This window comes from Halyomorpha halys, unplaced genomic scaffold, assembly GCF_000696795.3.
Source record: "Halyomorpha halys isolate HHAL.00 unplaced genomic scaffold, Hhal_1.1 Scaffold61.1, whole genome shotgun sequence".
Taxonomy (NCBI): domain Eukaryota; kingdom Metazoa; phylum Arthropoda; class Insecta; order Hemiptera; family Pentatomidae; genus Halyomorpha; species Halyomorpha halys.
This window is the reverse complement of record NW_027110400.1, coordinates 1,292,721-1,307,142: the sequence shown is the minus strand read 5'-3', so window position 1 is coordinate 1,307,142 and position 14,422 is coordinate 1,292,721. Positions and strand designations below refer to the sequence as shown.

At 28.4% G+C, this 14,422-nt stretch overlaps 2 protein-coding genes across 3 annotated transcripts in view; one reads left to right on the top strand and one right to left on the bottom strand.

The window, feature by feature from the left end:
• LOC106692571 (uncharacterized) overlaps window positions 1–590 on the bottom strand; it is a 33,931-nt gene extending 33,341 nt beyond the window's left edge. The window contains exon 1 of the mRNA XM_014438596.3: window positions 555–590. Within this exon, the coding sequence (XP_014294082.1) occupies window positions 555–569 (15 nt within the window). The 5' untranslated portion in view covers window positions 570–590. The remainder of the gene's footprint in view (window positions 1–554) is intronic.
• Window positions 591–3,468: 2,878 nt separating this feature from the next.
• On the top strand, window positions 3,469–10,688 carry LOC106692573 (tumor protein p63-regulated gene 1-like protein). 2 transcript variants are annotated; one of them, XM_014438602.3, is made up of 6 exons: window positions 3,471–3,830; window positions 3,902–4,061; window positions 4,133–4,309; window positions 4,382–4,516; window positions 6,199–6,332; window positions 7,393–10,688. In XM_014438602.3, exons 1-6 carry the CDS (start codon window positions 3,644–3,646, stop codon window positions 7,596–7,598), a joined length of 999 nt encoding a protein of 332 aa, XP_014294088.1. In that variant the 5' UTR covers window positions 3,471–3,643; the 3' UTR covers window positions 7,599–10,688. The 2 variants fall into 2 exon arrangements, with proteins under 2 accessions (XP_014294089.1, XP_014294088.1); XM_014438603.3 differs by lacking the exon at window positions 4,382–4,516 and having other exon boundaries at window positions 3,469–3,830.
• Window positions 10,689–14,422: the final 3,734 nt, after the last annotated feature.

The window sequence follows — 14,422 nt, the reverse complement described above, 5'->3', positions numbered from 1 at the left end:
CTTTAAAATAAAAATTAATGTTTACTTTCAGTTTCTGATATATATTAATCCTCAACAAGTTATATTAATCATTATTATGATTAATGAATTATTATTAATTGTTGATGAAAAATTATTGTGATAATACATAACACGTAAACCCACCTTAATCTTACAGAAATCATGAAATATCTATCCTCAGTGTATTAATTCTGTTTATAAGTAAATTTGTAAATCTATACTGATCGATGGTAATTAGTTTCAACATTTATAGAAAGTTATTAAAAATAACAGTAAAAACGAATTGAAAAAAAAAACAACAGATAAACTACGAAATGTTAATAATAGCTAGGGATTTATGTGATCTACTTTATTACTGAAGAACAAAGTAAAGGCAATTTTGTAAATATGTAAATTTAAATTTATGATAGTTGAAGGACGAAACATTTCTAAAGAGTTGAAAAATTCATATATTTTAATTTAAATCAGATGAATTTATTCGAAGAAAAATTATAAAAGAGTTTTAGACGTATAATTGTTTTATGTGATAATTAAATTGATAAACAAAGCATTACCTTAAAGAGCACCATTGCATCGAAACCACTTCGGTGGTCGGCTAGCTTAGAACTAACTCCCTACCCCTTCCTTTATTACCAGCGCGCTAAGTTAACTGAGATTGAGGGAATGAGATAGTTTAAATTAGAAAATGGTTAGATTCCTATCTACTTCTTTGTAGAAGGGTGTCTAGGGCAACTTGATTGGAGGGTCGTTTACACACGAAACTATTTAAGTTACTTCTTTGTTTGAGACAATCTGTATACATGAAGTAAGAAATAATTACCTAATAATTTTGAAGGGAACCTAAAACCCAAGAGCGCATAGTGAATTTTAAGCAAATTCAAAATTTCAATTGTGTTGTGAGTTAGCACATCTCTAGGTAGATGGAATATTCTATTTAAAGGGTATTGAATAATCTACCCAAGGAAACAATTACCCCCATTTTTCCAATGAAAAAAAATTAATATAACAAATATTTAGATACATATTATTTTATGGCATATAACATTTTTCATACTAATAATTGAAACGTTATTAAAATTAACAAATACTGCAATTTGATCTAATACCGAAATAATTAGATGTTAAGTACACAGCAAGATACCCTTAGTTACAATTGTTTACATTCTTATTTTTTTTAGTTTTCGGATTAGTGCTCTTTTAAATTTGAATTTTCAAATCGTTAGCTGTTAGTCAGTGGCCTTATAGTCTAACAAAGAACAAAAAATGGATACAGTTTATACAGAAATGGCAGTAGGTACAGACAAAAGTATTAACAATACAGTTCCGAAGATGATGTAAAAGAATAAAACCCGAAACGTTAACATTGTAAGAAGATTGTAAAAGAAAACATGGTCAATTCAGTTATCAATTCATATTCATAACTGGTAGACCCGGCAATGCATCGCCATTGCTGTATTTGCATTGAATGTATATACGTTAATTTCACACTAATGAAATTTTGATATCAATACATTAGTGTAATATCACTAGATTAAGTGATAGGAAAAGGATATTGGTAACTATAGTAACATTCAGAAAACCCATTGAAAATAAAAAAATTTTAGATGATTTTTATACTCTTTTAGGCTATTTGATTATTTACATTTTTCACATATATATTTACTACATAAAATATAAATATTTTTTATGTAATAACCCTCACTGTACTTCAATATTAGTACTATATTGAAACATTTCAGACTTACTACCTATCAAAGTGTAAAAGATTTTTTAGCAGTGAAACAATGTTGATATTCGCTTTTAGCACCTCAAGAAACCCTAATATACGAATTTTCCAAAAAACAATTAGAAAATAAAATTTGTTAGTACAAACTTTTCGTCTTTACAGGCCTTCGATGATCTTTTAGCCGGTACAAGTCCATTCTGCGGTCAAACCGACGAAGATTTTTATTTGAAAATTTAAAAATGCATTTAATCTGCAATAATTTTGTAACCGACCCTGTTGAATAATTGATTTCTTCCAAAGTTTTAAATATTTTTCTAAGGTTTTTTTTCTTTATATTATGGATTATTCTTTATTTCCATTTATAATTCATTCTGGGTAATTATTAATCAATTAGCTTAATTACAATTACTAATTAATGTCTTGTAATTGAACAGCTATGTTTTCGCTAAATTCATTTTTTTGTACATATCTTAACATAATTTCTTTAAAATATTATCCATATACTATATAATAAATACATATTTATGTAACTTTTTTTAAGTTATAAAGTTACTAATTAATTAGTAATTTATATTGTTGAATAATACAAAATTTATAAATACATATTATTTATATATTTTTTTAAATATTTGACAATTTATTAGCACACATTTATGTACATATTTCGTATTTTTTAGCACATAAAAATCCTATCCCTACTGATCACCGAATAATAATCACCTCCAAATAAATCAAGATGAGTAATTTCTAATTTTTAATTTCTTTGAAAAATCGTATTTGACGGTTTCAGACGACGCTAAAAGCGAATATGATTTGCTTTTTCCTTAAAAAAATTTTGTTGATCTAATTTACTGAAATGCTCATTATGTCTTTTTTTTTATCTTTAGTGAGTAAAAAATCATTTAATAGAATCAGTAATATTTTTTCTTAATTCTTCAGAAAGAGAAAAATCGATTGCCATAAAATCAAAATTTCTTAGTTTTTGTTAATAACTTTTTTTATCGAAAAAATCAGGCCAGCCTATATTCTTCTCGGGAAAATCCTGAACATTAGCAAAAAGATCCATCACAATCGAGTTAACGGTACGGTAGGGCATAAAGTACGAACAAAATATTATTCACTGTTACATATTTAGATTTAGATTTACCTGCAGGACTTTAAAAATACTAATTGAAACTAGACATAGAAAATGTTCTTTAACGTAACAGTTTTGTTGTATTGTAGCTGCCTATCAAAAGGAAGAAAACAAACGTATTGCTTCAGTTTGACAAGGTTTTTTTTTTTATTTCAGTTTAAGACTTTTTCGTGTAATTGTTAAATGATAAATTGAGTAATTTTATTCTTCAGTAGGTATATGATCAAAAAATCAATTTTGACAGAGTGCAAAAGGATTAATTTGTAAGAACTCTTATAATTTATCCGCATTTAATGTTTCGTACATTGATGTGAAATAGTTTAAAATTCACGATTCAGAATGTAATTCTGAGACAATCGTATAAAACTGAATTAATGATAAGAACTTTAAATGTTTACGATTTCATATTTAGAATTTTTCAATTAATAACACAAATGTCTTGTATAAAGAGAATAACCAAACGAAGTATTATTATAATTATATCATTTAAAGCTGGATCTAAAAGTTTGCCACTTGCCGCAAATCGTGCAATTAGGGTAACATTTGAAAACAAAAATGGTGATTAAAATATATTTAGGCAGTTTGATTAATAATAAAACAACTGTGTTTTAAAATCTGTAAAATTTTAAGAGATACGTTGAAATCTATATATCAAAAAATAAAGATAAATTAAGAGAAAGTTTATCTAAGAAAGCAGTTTGATAAAAGAACATTGTAAACAACAGATAACCTACAGCCTGTTGTGGAGTATTGATTTAGTTTCAGCCCGAGCTTAGGGCACTATGAAAGATGAAGAAATTCCCTTGACTTTAGATGACGGTCCAGAAAGATCTTTTGAAAAGGCTATGCTTGAAATAGATGGAGACAGTTCCAATAAAATTAATAAAAATAAAGTCGATCTCGAAAATATGGAAGACCCTCTCCAAAATGATTCATTTGAAGCCACCAATCCATCAGCTCCTAAAAAAGGTTTCTTAAATACTTCAAGTTTTCTAATAGTTAGTATCTGGTTAGTTCTAACTTTATTGTGTGCTTTAAAGCAAGGCCAAATTCGCTTGCATTGGTTCCCTGGTCTGGAGAAAATGCCAAAGATTATTTCTGTTTTCGTAATGGTTTGATATCATCAGCAATTGAAGAATGTAAGACAGAATTATTAACTGAAGATGGTGGGGAAATCATAGGCTGTTGGCTCCTAACAGAGTAGGCTTGCTTCAATAATGTCAGTTATATGGAACAATGATATTCCAATTTAACTTATTATGACTTTTCAGAATCAGCTTCTGGGACAGTGAGAAAGAAAGATTAATTATTCTAACTGATAAGCACTTATATACCATCAAATATGATTTTATTGCACTGAAACAGCTGGATCAGAGAAAAACACCATTAGATATGATTGACACTATCATTGTAGGAGAACTGTCCTATCCTGCAACATCACTTATTCCGTAATTATTTAAAATTATTGTTAAGAGATTAGAAATTTCCAAACATAAATGAGCCATTGATATATGTTTTAGGCATTTAGATGGGTTAGCTACTGGTGTTTCAAATATTGTTAAAGGGTGCCTTGTAAGACCAATTCAAGAACGTTTGGCAGGTATGCCACCTTGTACCAATACAAATGCATTTAGGGTTGGAAATTTCGAGCCAAGGTACTAACTTCAATCGTAGAAACTAAGCTATTAAAAAAATATAAATACTGAGTTATTAAGACATGATTTTTATTTTTTCATTAGTTGGAATTAATTTCAAAAAATGGTTCAATTTATTTTTTTGTGTGATTCAAATTTCAGCTGTAATTATAATTAGGTTTATATATATTTATAGCGTTCTTCTATTAGTAAAATATGTGTTATTTTAGTAATTTACAAATTTAGCACTACCATACATCAAATTTTATTTCACTGGACGATCGGTGATTGACTGTGTGTAATATTAAATGGAATATGATCCGGGTGTGGTCAAATAAAACTCAAATAGTAATACCTATTTTAATTGAACCAATGTTTCGCCCCATGTTGCAGGGTTTCATAAGAGCTAAAAAAGATACAAACATCTAACATAAGTAAAAGAGTGAATGGAAAATTAAAAGGATATGAAACGTAAAAATTAAATAAGAAAAATAAAAGGTAATAAACAATAGATGAAAACAGAAATAATATCAGATAAAAAGAAGAAATACAAAAGAAAGTATAAAATAAGAGAAAGAAAATGAACGAGACAGAAAACATAGCTGTTTTGACAGAAGTCAAAGTCATACTAAACCGTATGGTTAATACTCATTTTATTCTTATTCCCCTTTTTCCTTCTCTTAGTTTGTACTTTCATTTATATTTCTTCTTTTTATCTGTTATTATTTCCATTTTCATTTATTGTTTATCACTTTTTATTTTTCTTATTTAGTTTTTACGTTTCATTGTATACCCTGTTAATTTTCCATTTAATTTTTTACTTATGTTAAGTGTTTGTACTTTTTTGGGGCGAAGTGTTGATTCAATTAAAATAGTTATTACTATTTGAGTTTTATTTGGCCACACCCAGACCATATTCTATTTAAATTTTATTTTAGTGTCATCTGCCTCATCTAGACCTCTTACAGCCTATACCTTTTATATGGGAGGTCTTAAGTTCAGGATTTGGTATGGTGCTAATCTTACTTTTGCTATGTGATATATACATCCAGAAATAAGCTCAACTACTAAGTTTTCCCAAAATTGGGTTGGTAATAACTTAACCACCAGTGTGGCAGGTGGTTCTTATAAATCCACAATAATATTTATTTATCTTACATTTTGTTGGTGTTCACAACTAATTTTTTTTTTTAGGTTAATTCATTTTCATGTAAATAAATAAGTACAGTAATAAATGCATTGTATTGATTGTATAATCTGATATAAAAAATAGACTAATAATTTTACCTCTCCCATTATGGGTCAATAAAGGCTGTTGCCTCAGTATGGTTTTTTTCACATTTTTGGCTCAAGGGAATTTTCCAACCCAAGAGTGGAGTGATATGATTAATACTCGTAATTATCTGCCACAATTGGACTCAAATTCAGGCCCGGGAGTTCCAGTTTTCTGTCTTATTCATTTAAAATATGCATGATGTTTATGTAAAACACTCATAACTCAATTTATTATTTTTTAATTACTAATATATTGAAGAATATATTTTTGTTCGTATAATCCTAGTTTACAATACCTTTCTTTCATTATTTATTTTATTGGTTTGATAAATTAATTTGAAAATCATTTTATGAATAATCAGATTCTTTGAAAACTACATCCCTTCCAGTTTTAAGTTTAATTTGCTTTGTACCAATTTTGTTCTCAGATCGAGGAATATCAATGGTGTGAGACTAATGTGGGGTGAAGGTCGGCCAGTTTCATTTCTGAAGAAATGGAACCCATTTGAAAAAGATATTCCATTCACAACTTTTACATCCCATCCATTGATGTGGCATAAAGGTATTCTTCTGTTAGATTGATATTACTTGTAAATTCATTAATTCAATAAGTATGAAAACTGTGGAATTCTGTAACTAGAGCTGCTAATTTCCGCCAGTATCATGTTGAAAACTACCTTTCCAATTAAAGTTTTTGCATACTATTGGTAAACCATCAATTAGAGATCAGTTAAAGGAAGATTTTGAAACCCTCTCACTAGCATTAGGTAGATCATTCCCAATTCAAACATCTAAGAATTAAATATTTTATAAAGAAATGGTTTAAACATTTTCTTCATTTACCACTAAATAAAAAGAATTCACTTCCTGTTCATGATAATGTAATAAATCTGTTTATAATTAATGTCTGAGTTAAGACTTTCCTGAAATGTTCATTTTAAGGTAGGTTACATTTAATCAGAGTGAATAATCAAAACTCTGTCACATTGGGTTTACTTTTTATTGTGAAAAGTATTTCAACACAACCATGTGGATCATTTTCATTTATAACTTTTTTATTGTAAGCCTTGAAGATGGGCCATATGCTGGAATTGAAATATTGTCATTTACGATTAAAAAAATCAAATATGACTAGATTTTGATTATTTACTCCACAATATATGAAGCTAAATGGAGTCAACCTTCTATCACCAGCAGTACATTTAATGTCATATCATACACTTTGATTAGGAACAATCAAATCGTTCCTTTGTTTTACTGCACAAAGGAAATGCTGAAATTGATTGAATGGTAAAAAAGATCATATTTTCACTCCAACTGATTATGGTTCATGCCAATGACCTATTACCCACCCATGTTGAAAAGAACATGCCACTATTCATATTTGTGATTATTTTAAGCCTTTTTTGAACCCTCTATTAAATGTAGAGAAACATCCTTAGAAGTTATTTTATCAAATGCAAAGATGTTATATTTTGCCAAACTTGATTTTTCCAGTTCCTCTATTTAATACTTTAATATTAGAATCGGTATACAAATGATTAATATTTTACTAATTGTTAAGTTTATGAAACTTTGAAGATATCTAAGTAGTGATCTGTATTAATTCAATACTATTTCAGATGAAGAAACCAAAGAAAGGCGAATTTTTAGCGTTGATGACTTTGTTCTTGAACTAAAAAAGCTATTTGAAGACAAAATACAAACCCTTCAATGCTCATTACAGCATAGACCAATCCTTCTTGAAAATTATATTGGTGTTGGAGCTCTCATACATAACAAGAATTCCCTTGGCTTTTTTAAAGTTAGAGGAAAATTTAGTTTTTAGTAATTTCTTTATTAATGAAAAATGTTAAAGTATCTTTGATTATGGACTAATTATTCCTTATGGTGCTTTTTGCTGTGTTTTCGAAAGAAAATCATCAAATAAAACCAATTAAGGGGACTAAATATTTAGCCATTTAAAATAGCATAAGGGAGATAACAGAATCTTGGAAATGATTCATAAATAATAGTATATTTTTCCTTTTATTTAATTACCTAATATCGTTCTTTTATTTTATATATGATGGTCCCTGAAGAAAAGGAGCCATTGATAGAACAAACCTTTATGGAGTGAGCAAGATCTGGGCTGTTTAAATGCTAATAATATTATACTTTAATGGATTAGAGGATTAAATAAAGTTTCAAAGGAAAACTGATCAATGTAATTTTTTTTTTCCCGAAATAGTAAGCCACCTTGTGGCTTAGTCCCAAACAAATTGATTCCAGCATTGATTTGTAAATGAAATGTCATAAACTGCCTAAAAATTAAAGTAGAAAACGTGTAGGGAGAAAAAACTGAACAAAGATTATGTGTTGAATTTGTAAAAGATAGTTTAAAAGTATACCTCCATTTGACAATAGGCCAATACTACAATGTACAAATTATACATTGATATATAAAGTGGCAGTGCTTCCGTCGATCGATTTTAGTGAAAATTTGTGACATCCCAGATGAATGCTTTCCTTCAACACAAAATTTCAGTTCCCTACATTTCATTTTTGAACTAGTTTGTTCATATACATACTAACTGAGATAATTTAGTGAGGCTTGGTTATTTGACTCAGTCCAATTGAAAACTCAGGTTTGAAAATGTTTACAACCACAATACGTTCTCTCACCATGTATAGGTAGGTGAAAGTAAAAATAGAATCCCCAAAAATTTGAAAAAATTGACACTGATTGTTATTGCTCATCACCCTTCAAATAGGAACAGTATCTAAGATAAGCTGAAAGAACTAAACAGTAGGGCATCATTTCCAAGAATGGGTCCAACAAATGTTCACATGTACAAATAACAGAAACGTATTGTTAATCTCCACCCTCTTTATCGTACGCTTAAGGCAGCTTAAATACTAATTTAAAAAAAAAAACATTGATTTTCTTTCCTTTCATTCTTTTTTTTTCCTTGTCAATTTACTTGATTATTTAGATATTCTTGCTAAATAAAACTTTTTCCCACAGCTGATTCAAAATTGTATGGCTGCTAGCTGGATTTTGGCCATATTTTACTTCCTTTAGAAATACTAAACTATTATAGATAAAAATAAATGTTGATACTTTAAATGAAAAAATTAGTTTTATTTTCTCAAGATCTTTTGGCTGACTAAATATTTAGCTTATAGGTCACTCCTAGTTAAATAAATTATACTCTAATTTATATTAGTGATAAGAAATTTCAATCTTAAAATATTTAGCTTAAAATATAAAAAAATAACCACTCAACTGCGCTCGCAAAAACCTCTAGAATAATACCACTCAATGTTTTTAAAAAAAACAAAGTTGGTAGTATATGTAAGATAGTAGCTTCTTAATTTTTTTTAACTGAATTTCTGCACATATTATCAACAAATAATTTGCTATTAGAATTATTATATTATTGTAAAGACTGATTAATATAAAATGACTATTGAACACTTATACATTTTAGATTTAATCACTTCTTGTAACTAAGACAATGGAATAGAAATTTAGTAGCCATTATTAGTAAAACAAAAAAATATATCTAGGCTCTTGAATACAAACTTCAAGTAGAAAACAATTTAGATGTTCTTGGGAAAAGTTAATATGAAATAGGAAAAAAAAATTCGGCCTTATATTTGTTAATTCTATTACTTTAAATTGGTTTAGGAGCATAAGTTCCACTTTGCTTATTTAGTAGCCTCAAGTTACTAGTAGACAGCAGATAATAATAAATATTGTCAATTATTTATCATTTATATAATAGGAACTTATTAGATTTTGGTATATGATTGATAAATTATAATAATTATTTAATGTTAGTTTAAGTTTATTTTATTCTTTATTCAGCTTTGATTTTTTTTATTGATAATTTGCATTAATCAGAGCATTTATAACAAGTATTTGTGCTAATTTCTTGTTTAAATTTTATTTTGTATTATGTAATATACAGTTGTAAATTTCAATAAAGCTATTAAAAAAAAAAATTAACTGTAATATCTATCCATTTAAATTACTAGAATAAAAAAAAAAGAATTAATTTAAACAACTTTTAAACTCTAGACCACAGTGGTTCCCAACTGGGTTCCATGAATTGATTTAGGAATAGGTCATTCAACATCAAATTTTGAACCGAATTCTCTTCAATTATACACACGTTTTGTGTAGCTTTCTAGCCTTTCTTAGCTTTTGCTGATAAGACAGCATTTGAAACTCAATTTGTATCAAATGATAATGTAAGAGTTCCACCATTTACCTACCTCTAGCAGAAGGTTTTTGCCATTTTCCTACTCGAACCAAAAGGGTTACACTTCCGGAAAAAGTTGGGAACCACTGTTTTAGATAACTTATGTGATTACTTTGCTAATGCTGATAATATGTAAATAAATTAGAGCAGTTATTAGCAATAATTAAGTAGTAATAACTGTTTTTTTTTAAATAATTGCAGTTAGCTTTTAAAATATTAATTATGGCTAAATTAGTAATTATGGCATGAAATGTTCAGCCTCTCGCAAACTGAACTTCTTAACATATTTCTATAAATAAATTTTACTAGCTGCTATAAAATGAATAAAATGAAAAAAATTATGTATGTACCAGCTATTCAATAACATCATTATAGGAGGGTATGAAAAAAAAAAAAATGCTATAAAATGATTACATGATAAGGGTCAAATGATACCCACTAAAATCATTACAGGAGGGTATGAAAAAAAAAAAAATGCTATAAAATGTGTTAATTTTTGTGATGTATTATTTTAATTCTTATAAGTGAATATTACTGTATTAATCATAACTTATTGCTACTATTAAAATTGTCAATTTTTTTTTCTTTTCAGATATTTGTTAGTAATGCATTTATAAACATGCAAGTTAATGTATAAACAACATTTATGAATATATGTATTTCTTTTACATTGTTTTATTTCTTGAAACCATATTTTAATTCAGGTAATTTTATTGATTCTAAACAAATGATGACAACCTTATTATCACCTATCATATCTTTTTATTCTGTAGTTTGTATTACTGTTATTTAACTGTAGTTATAGTACAAGAGCCCAAGAGGAGAAAAAAGGGACTTATCTCACCCCAATTTTTGATTACTTTAATGAAAACTATGTATAATTAATAGTCAAAATTGATGAGTCTGCCAAGTATAGGTAGGGGGAATAAAAAATGGTGGCTGTTTCAAAGCGATAAAAAAAACTAATTTTTCATTCGGAGCTCTATATCTTAAAAAGTAGGAACAACACAAGAAAACCTAAGATAACGTCATTTAAAGAAGAGTAAATTTGCTAAAATATGAGCCCTAACAGACTTATTTATGTTAGATAGTTTTCAAGATATAGCTTTTTAAAAAGTAACATTTCATAAAAATGTATGGGGCGTTCTGAAAGATCAGTAGTTAGTGAATTTATATCTCAAAAACCAATTGACGTACAGATGACTATTAGCACTCAAATTAAAGCTAGTTTAATCAGCTATAAAGTATTTTATGATTTTTATCTTTGTAGGAGTAATATTTTACATGAAATTTGCTAAAATAAATTGATTTAGAGTTGTTCGGACAAATTTTCATTTGCCAAATTCATATTCATATGTGAATATCATAAAAACTACTACCCCTACAAAGATAAATGTCATAAACTACTTTATAGTAAGTTAAAGTTCCTTTATTTTGAGTGTTGACAGACATACGTGCTTCTTATGGATCTAGAGATATATTTTTTTCAAAAATCCGACATTTTATACGAACAACTAGAAATTAACATTTTGTGAGTTTATTTTGTCAAATATCATAAAAACTACTACTCCTAAAAAGATAAGGCATACATCTGTACATCTAATGATTTCTGAAATGAAGTTTTTCATAAATCATATTTATTGTCCGAACAACTATAAATCAATTTATTTTAGCAAATATCATGAAAACTACTATTCCTACGAAGGTAAAGTTCATAAACTTCTTTATAGTCCATTAAACTAGCTTTAATTTGAGTGCTAGTAGACATCTGTATGTCTCATAGTTCCTTAGATATAGAATTCTCAAAATAAATTAACTAACTACTAAAATTTCAGTAGATTTTTAAGAAATTTTGCTCTATAAAAAACTATACCTTGAGAACTATTGGACATAAATAGCTCTTTTTGGGCTAATATTTCAGCAAATTTACTCTTCTTTAAATAATGTGCTCTTAGATTTTCTAGTGTTGGTGGTAGTTTTTAAGATACAGAGCTCCAAATGAAAAATTAGTGTTTTTTTAAGGTTTTTAAACAGCCACCATTTTTTATTCCCCCTACCTATACTTGGCAAACTCATCAATTTTGACTAGTAATTATACGTTGTTTTCATTAAAGTAATCAAAAATTGGTGAGATAACTGCCTTTTTTGCCTATAAATTAGATATCTAACAATATTTTTTGTTAAAATAATTTGGCAGATATTTGATATTAATATTCATTAACACTATGTTATTTATAAGAAATTTGTACATTTTGAGTATTTAGAAAGGATACTGTAGGACATGAGGGTATAGATTTACGACAGAGAATAAAGGTGATCTTGTAGGATTAGTCAGGATTTATTTTGATTCTCCAGTTTTAATGCCATTCCTCAATGGATGTTATGTGTGTCTGTAGTGTTTGTGAAGCATTAGTAGGGTCGTTGTTTACAAACAGTATACATGTGTCATCAGCATATGTTGTTAGAACTGTTAGGGTGGGTTGGGATGTCATATATAAACCGCATAAAGAATGGGACCTAGGATACTACCTTGAGGAACACCGGCGGACTGTGAAAAGAGAGCTGAGTAGGCTAGATTATGATTTACTTTCAAGGTTCTATCATTGAGGTAGGAGTGGATTAAAAGGAAATATGTAGGGGGAAGGAATTGTTGAAGTTTATAGAGCAGACCTGGATGCCAGAATCAATCAAAAGCTTGTTCAACATCAAGGAAGACTCCTGTGCAGTACATTCCGCGCTCCAATGTGGAAGATATGATATCAACCACTCGATGACACTGTTGTATGGTAGAATAGGATGTTCTAAATCCAAACTGGTAGTCAGGAATAACATGATATGAGTCAAGGATTGGATAGAGGCATTTAATAAGAGTTTTTCTACTATTTTGCCCATAATGGGCAGTAGTGAAATAGGATGGTAGGAAGATAGATAGATATTCAAGTGGCTTGGAGGGTTTGGAAAACATTTTTATAAAATAAAAAAAAAAATTTAGTGCCTGTCTTTAACCTTTTGTGCATGGGCAATTATAAGCTAAATGTCTTGTCCAGTTCATTTCTTTAAGTTTGTATTGTACTTTATTTAGTTGCATTAGTAATAGACTAAAATTAATTTATTTCATACGCCTCATTTTTTTTTTTTTTTTTTATCATTTAGGCACAACTCAACAGCTCAGTCTCTAGGAGTTTGATGAAAATCATCACACAAAAATAGTTTTATGCAACGATCTAACATTTTTTCAGATATTGTACACAGATCAGTTGATTTAAAGAAGAGCCCGGTCTAAGGGGCCAAAACCCAACATGAAAATGAAACTACAAATCAGTCCACCTAATATTTTTTTCCAAGGATCATCTTGGGCCTGGCCTTTGCCATTATAGCCCTATTTGACATCTGTAAATAACACATCATAAAGTTTGGTCTTAATTGTTTAAGCCGCTTTTCCATGAAAAGCAGACGAACATGATCTCATATCGAAAAATACAGGACAATTAAGGTGGTGAATGGCAGATTGATATTTCTTCAAACCTTTTCTAGCCTCTATATGTACTAACAGAAAAAAAAGTTTCGTCAAAATTAACAAAGCAAAATAAAAAAAAAATTATATAGATAACAATTTATATTTCTTGTTTTATTCATAAAATTTAATGAGTAATTTTGGTCAGAGTTGCAGCACACACTGTTTCATGACTAATTAAACACAGTTTACTTTAAATTATATGATATGGTGATAAAATATAAATTATGGAAGTCAATAATTATCCCTCTTTCAGAGGAAGAACAAAAAATACCCAAAATTTTTTCCTTCTGTTCCAACTGAAATGCCGAACTCAGCAACCCACAACTAATACTGGCTTAATGGTGGGTTGTTGGGTTTCTGTCTCCCATTTGGAAAGGAAAAGAATACTGGTACCTCATGTGGCGACAGAAATTATAAAAATTGTGGAATGGCCCATCCTTATTTAGCAGTCATATTTCATATAGATCTTTAACTGTGAAGTTACTAAAACGATTCGTGCCATAGCTACCAACTATGCTGTGTCTGTTACTTTTGTAGACAACTAATTTAGAATCGAATAGTAAGAACTAATCAAGCATTTCCAAGGAACTTATTAGCTTGCATGCTTTTTAAAATAACTTCTTCATATGAAGGTGTTATTTGACAACAGCAAATATTGAATTAATGACATGATCATATTTGTTTATAAAATTTCTCGAATAAGCAATTAAGACCAGTCAGAAATACTTCTTTTAACAATTCATCTTGAAAGGCTTTTCTTACAAAGTGATAAATTTTTAATGAAGCGAACCAGTAAAGACTTACCATACACATAATAGAGAATATTTTATATGAAAAGCAGGATAAAATCATAAGAAGTGGCATTAAAGATTATATTTCTTCAAA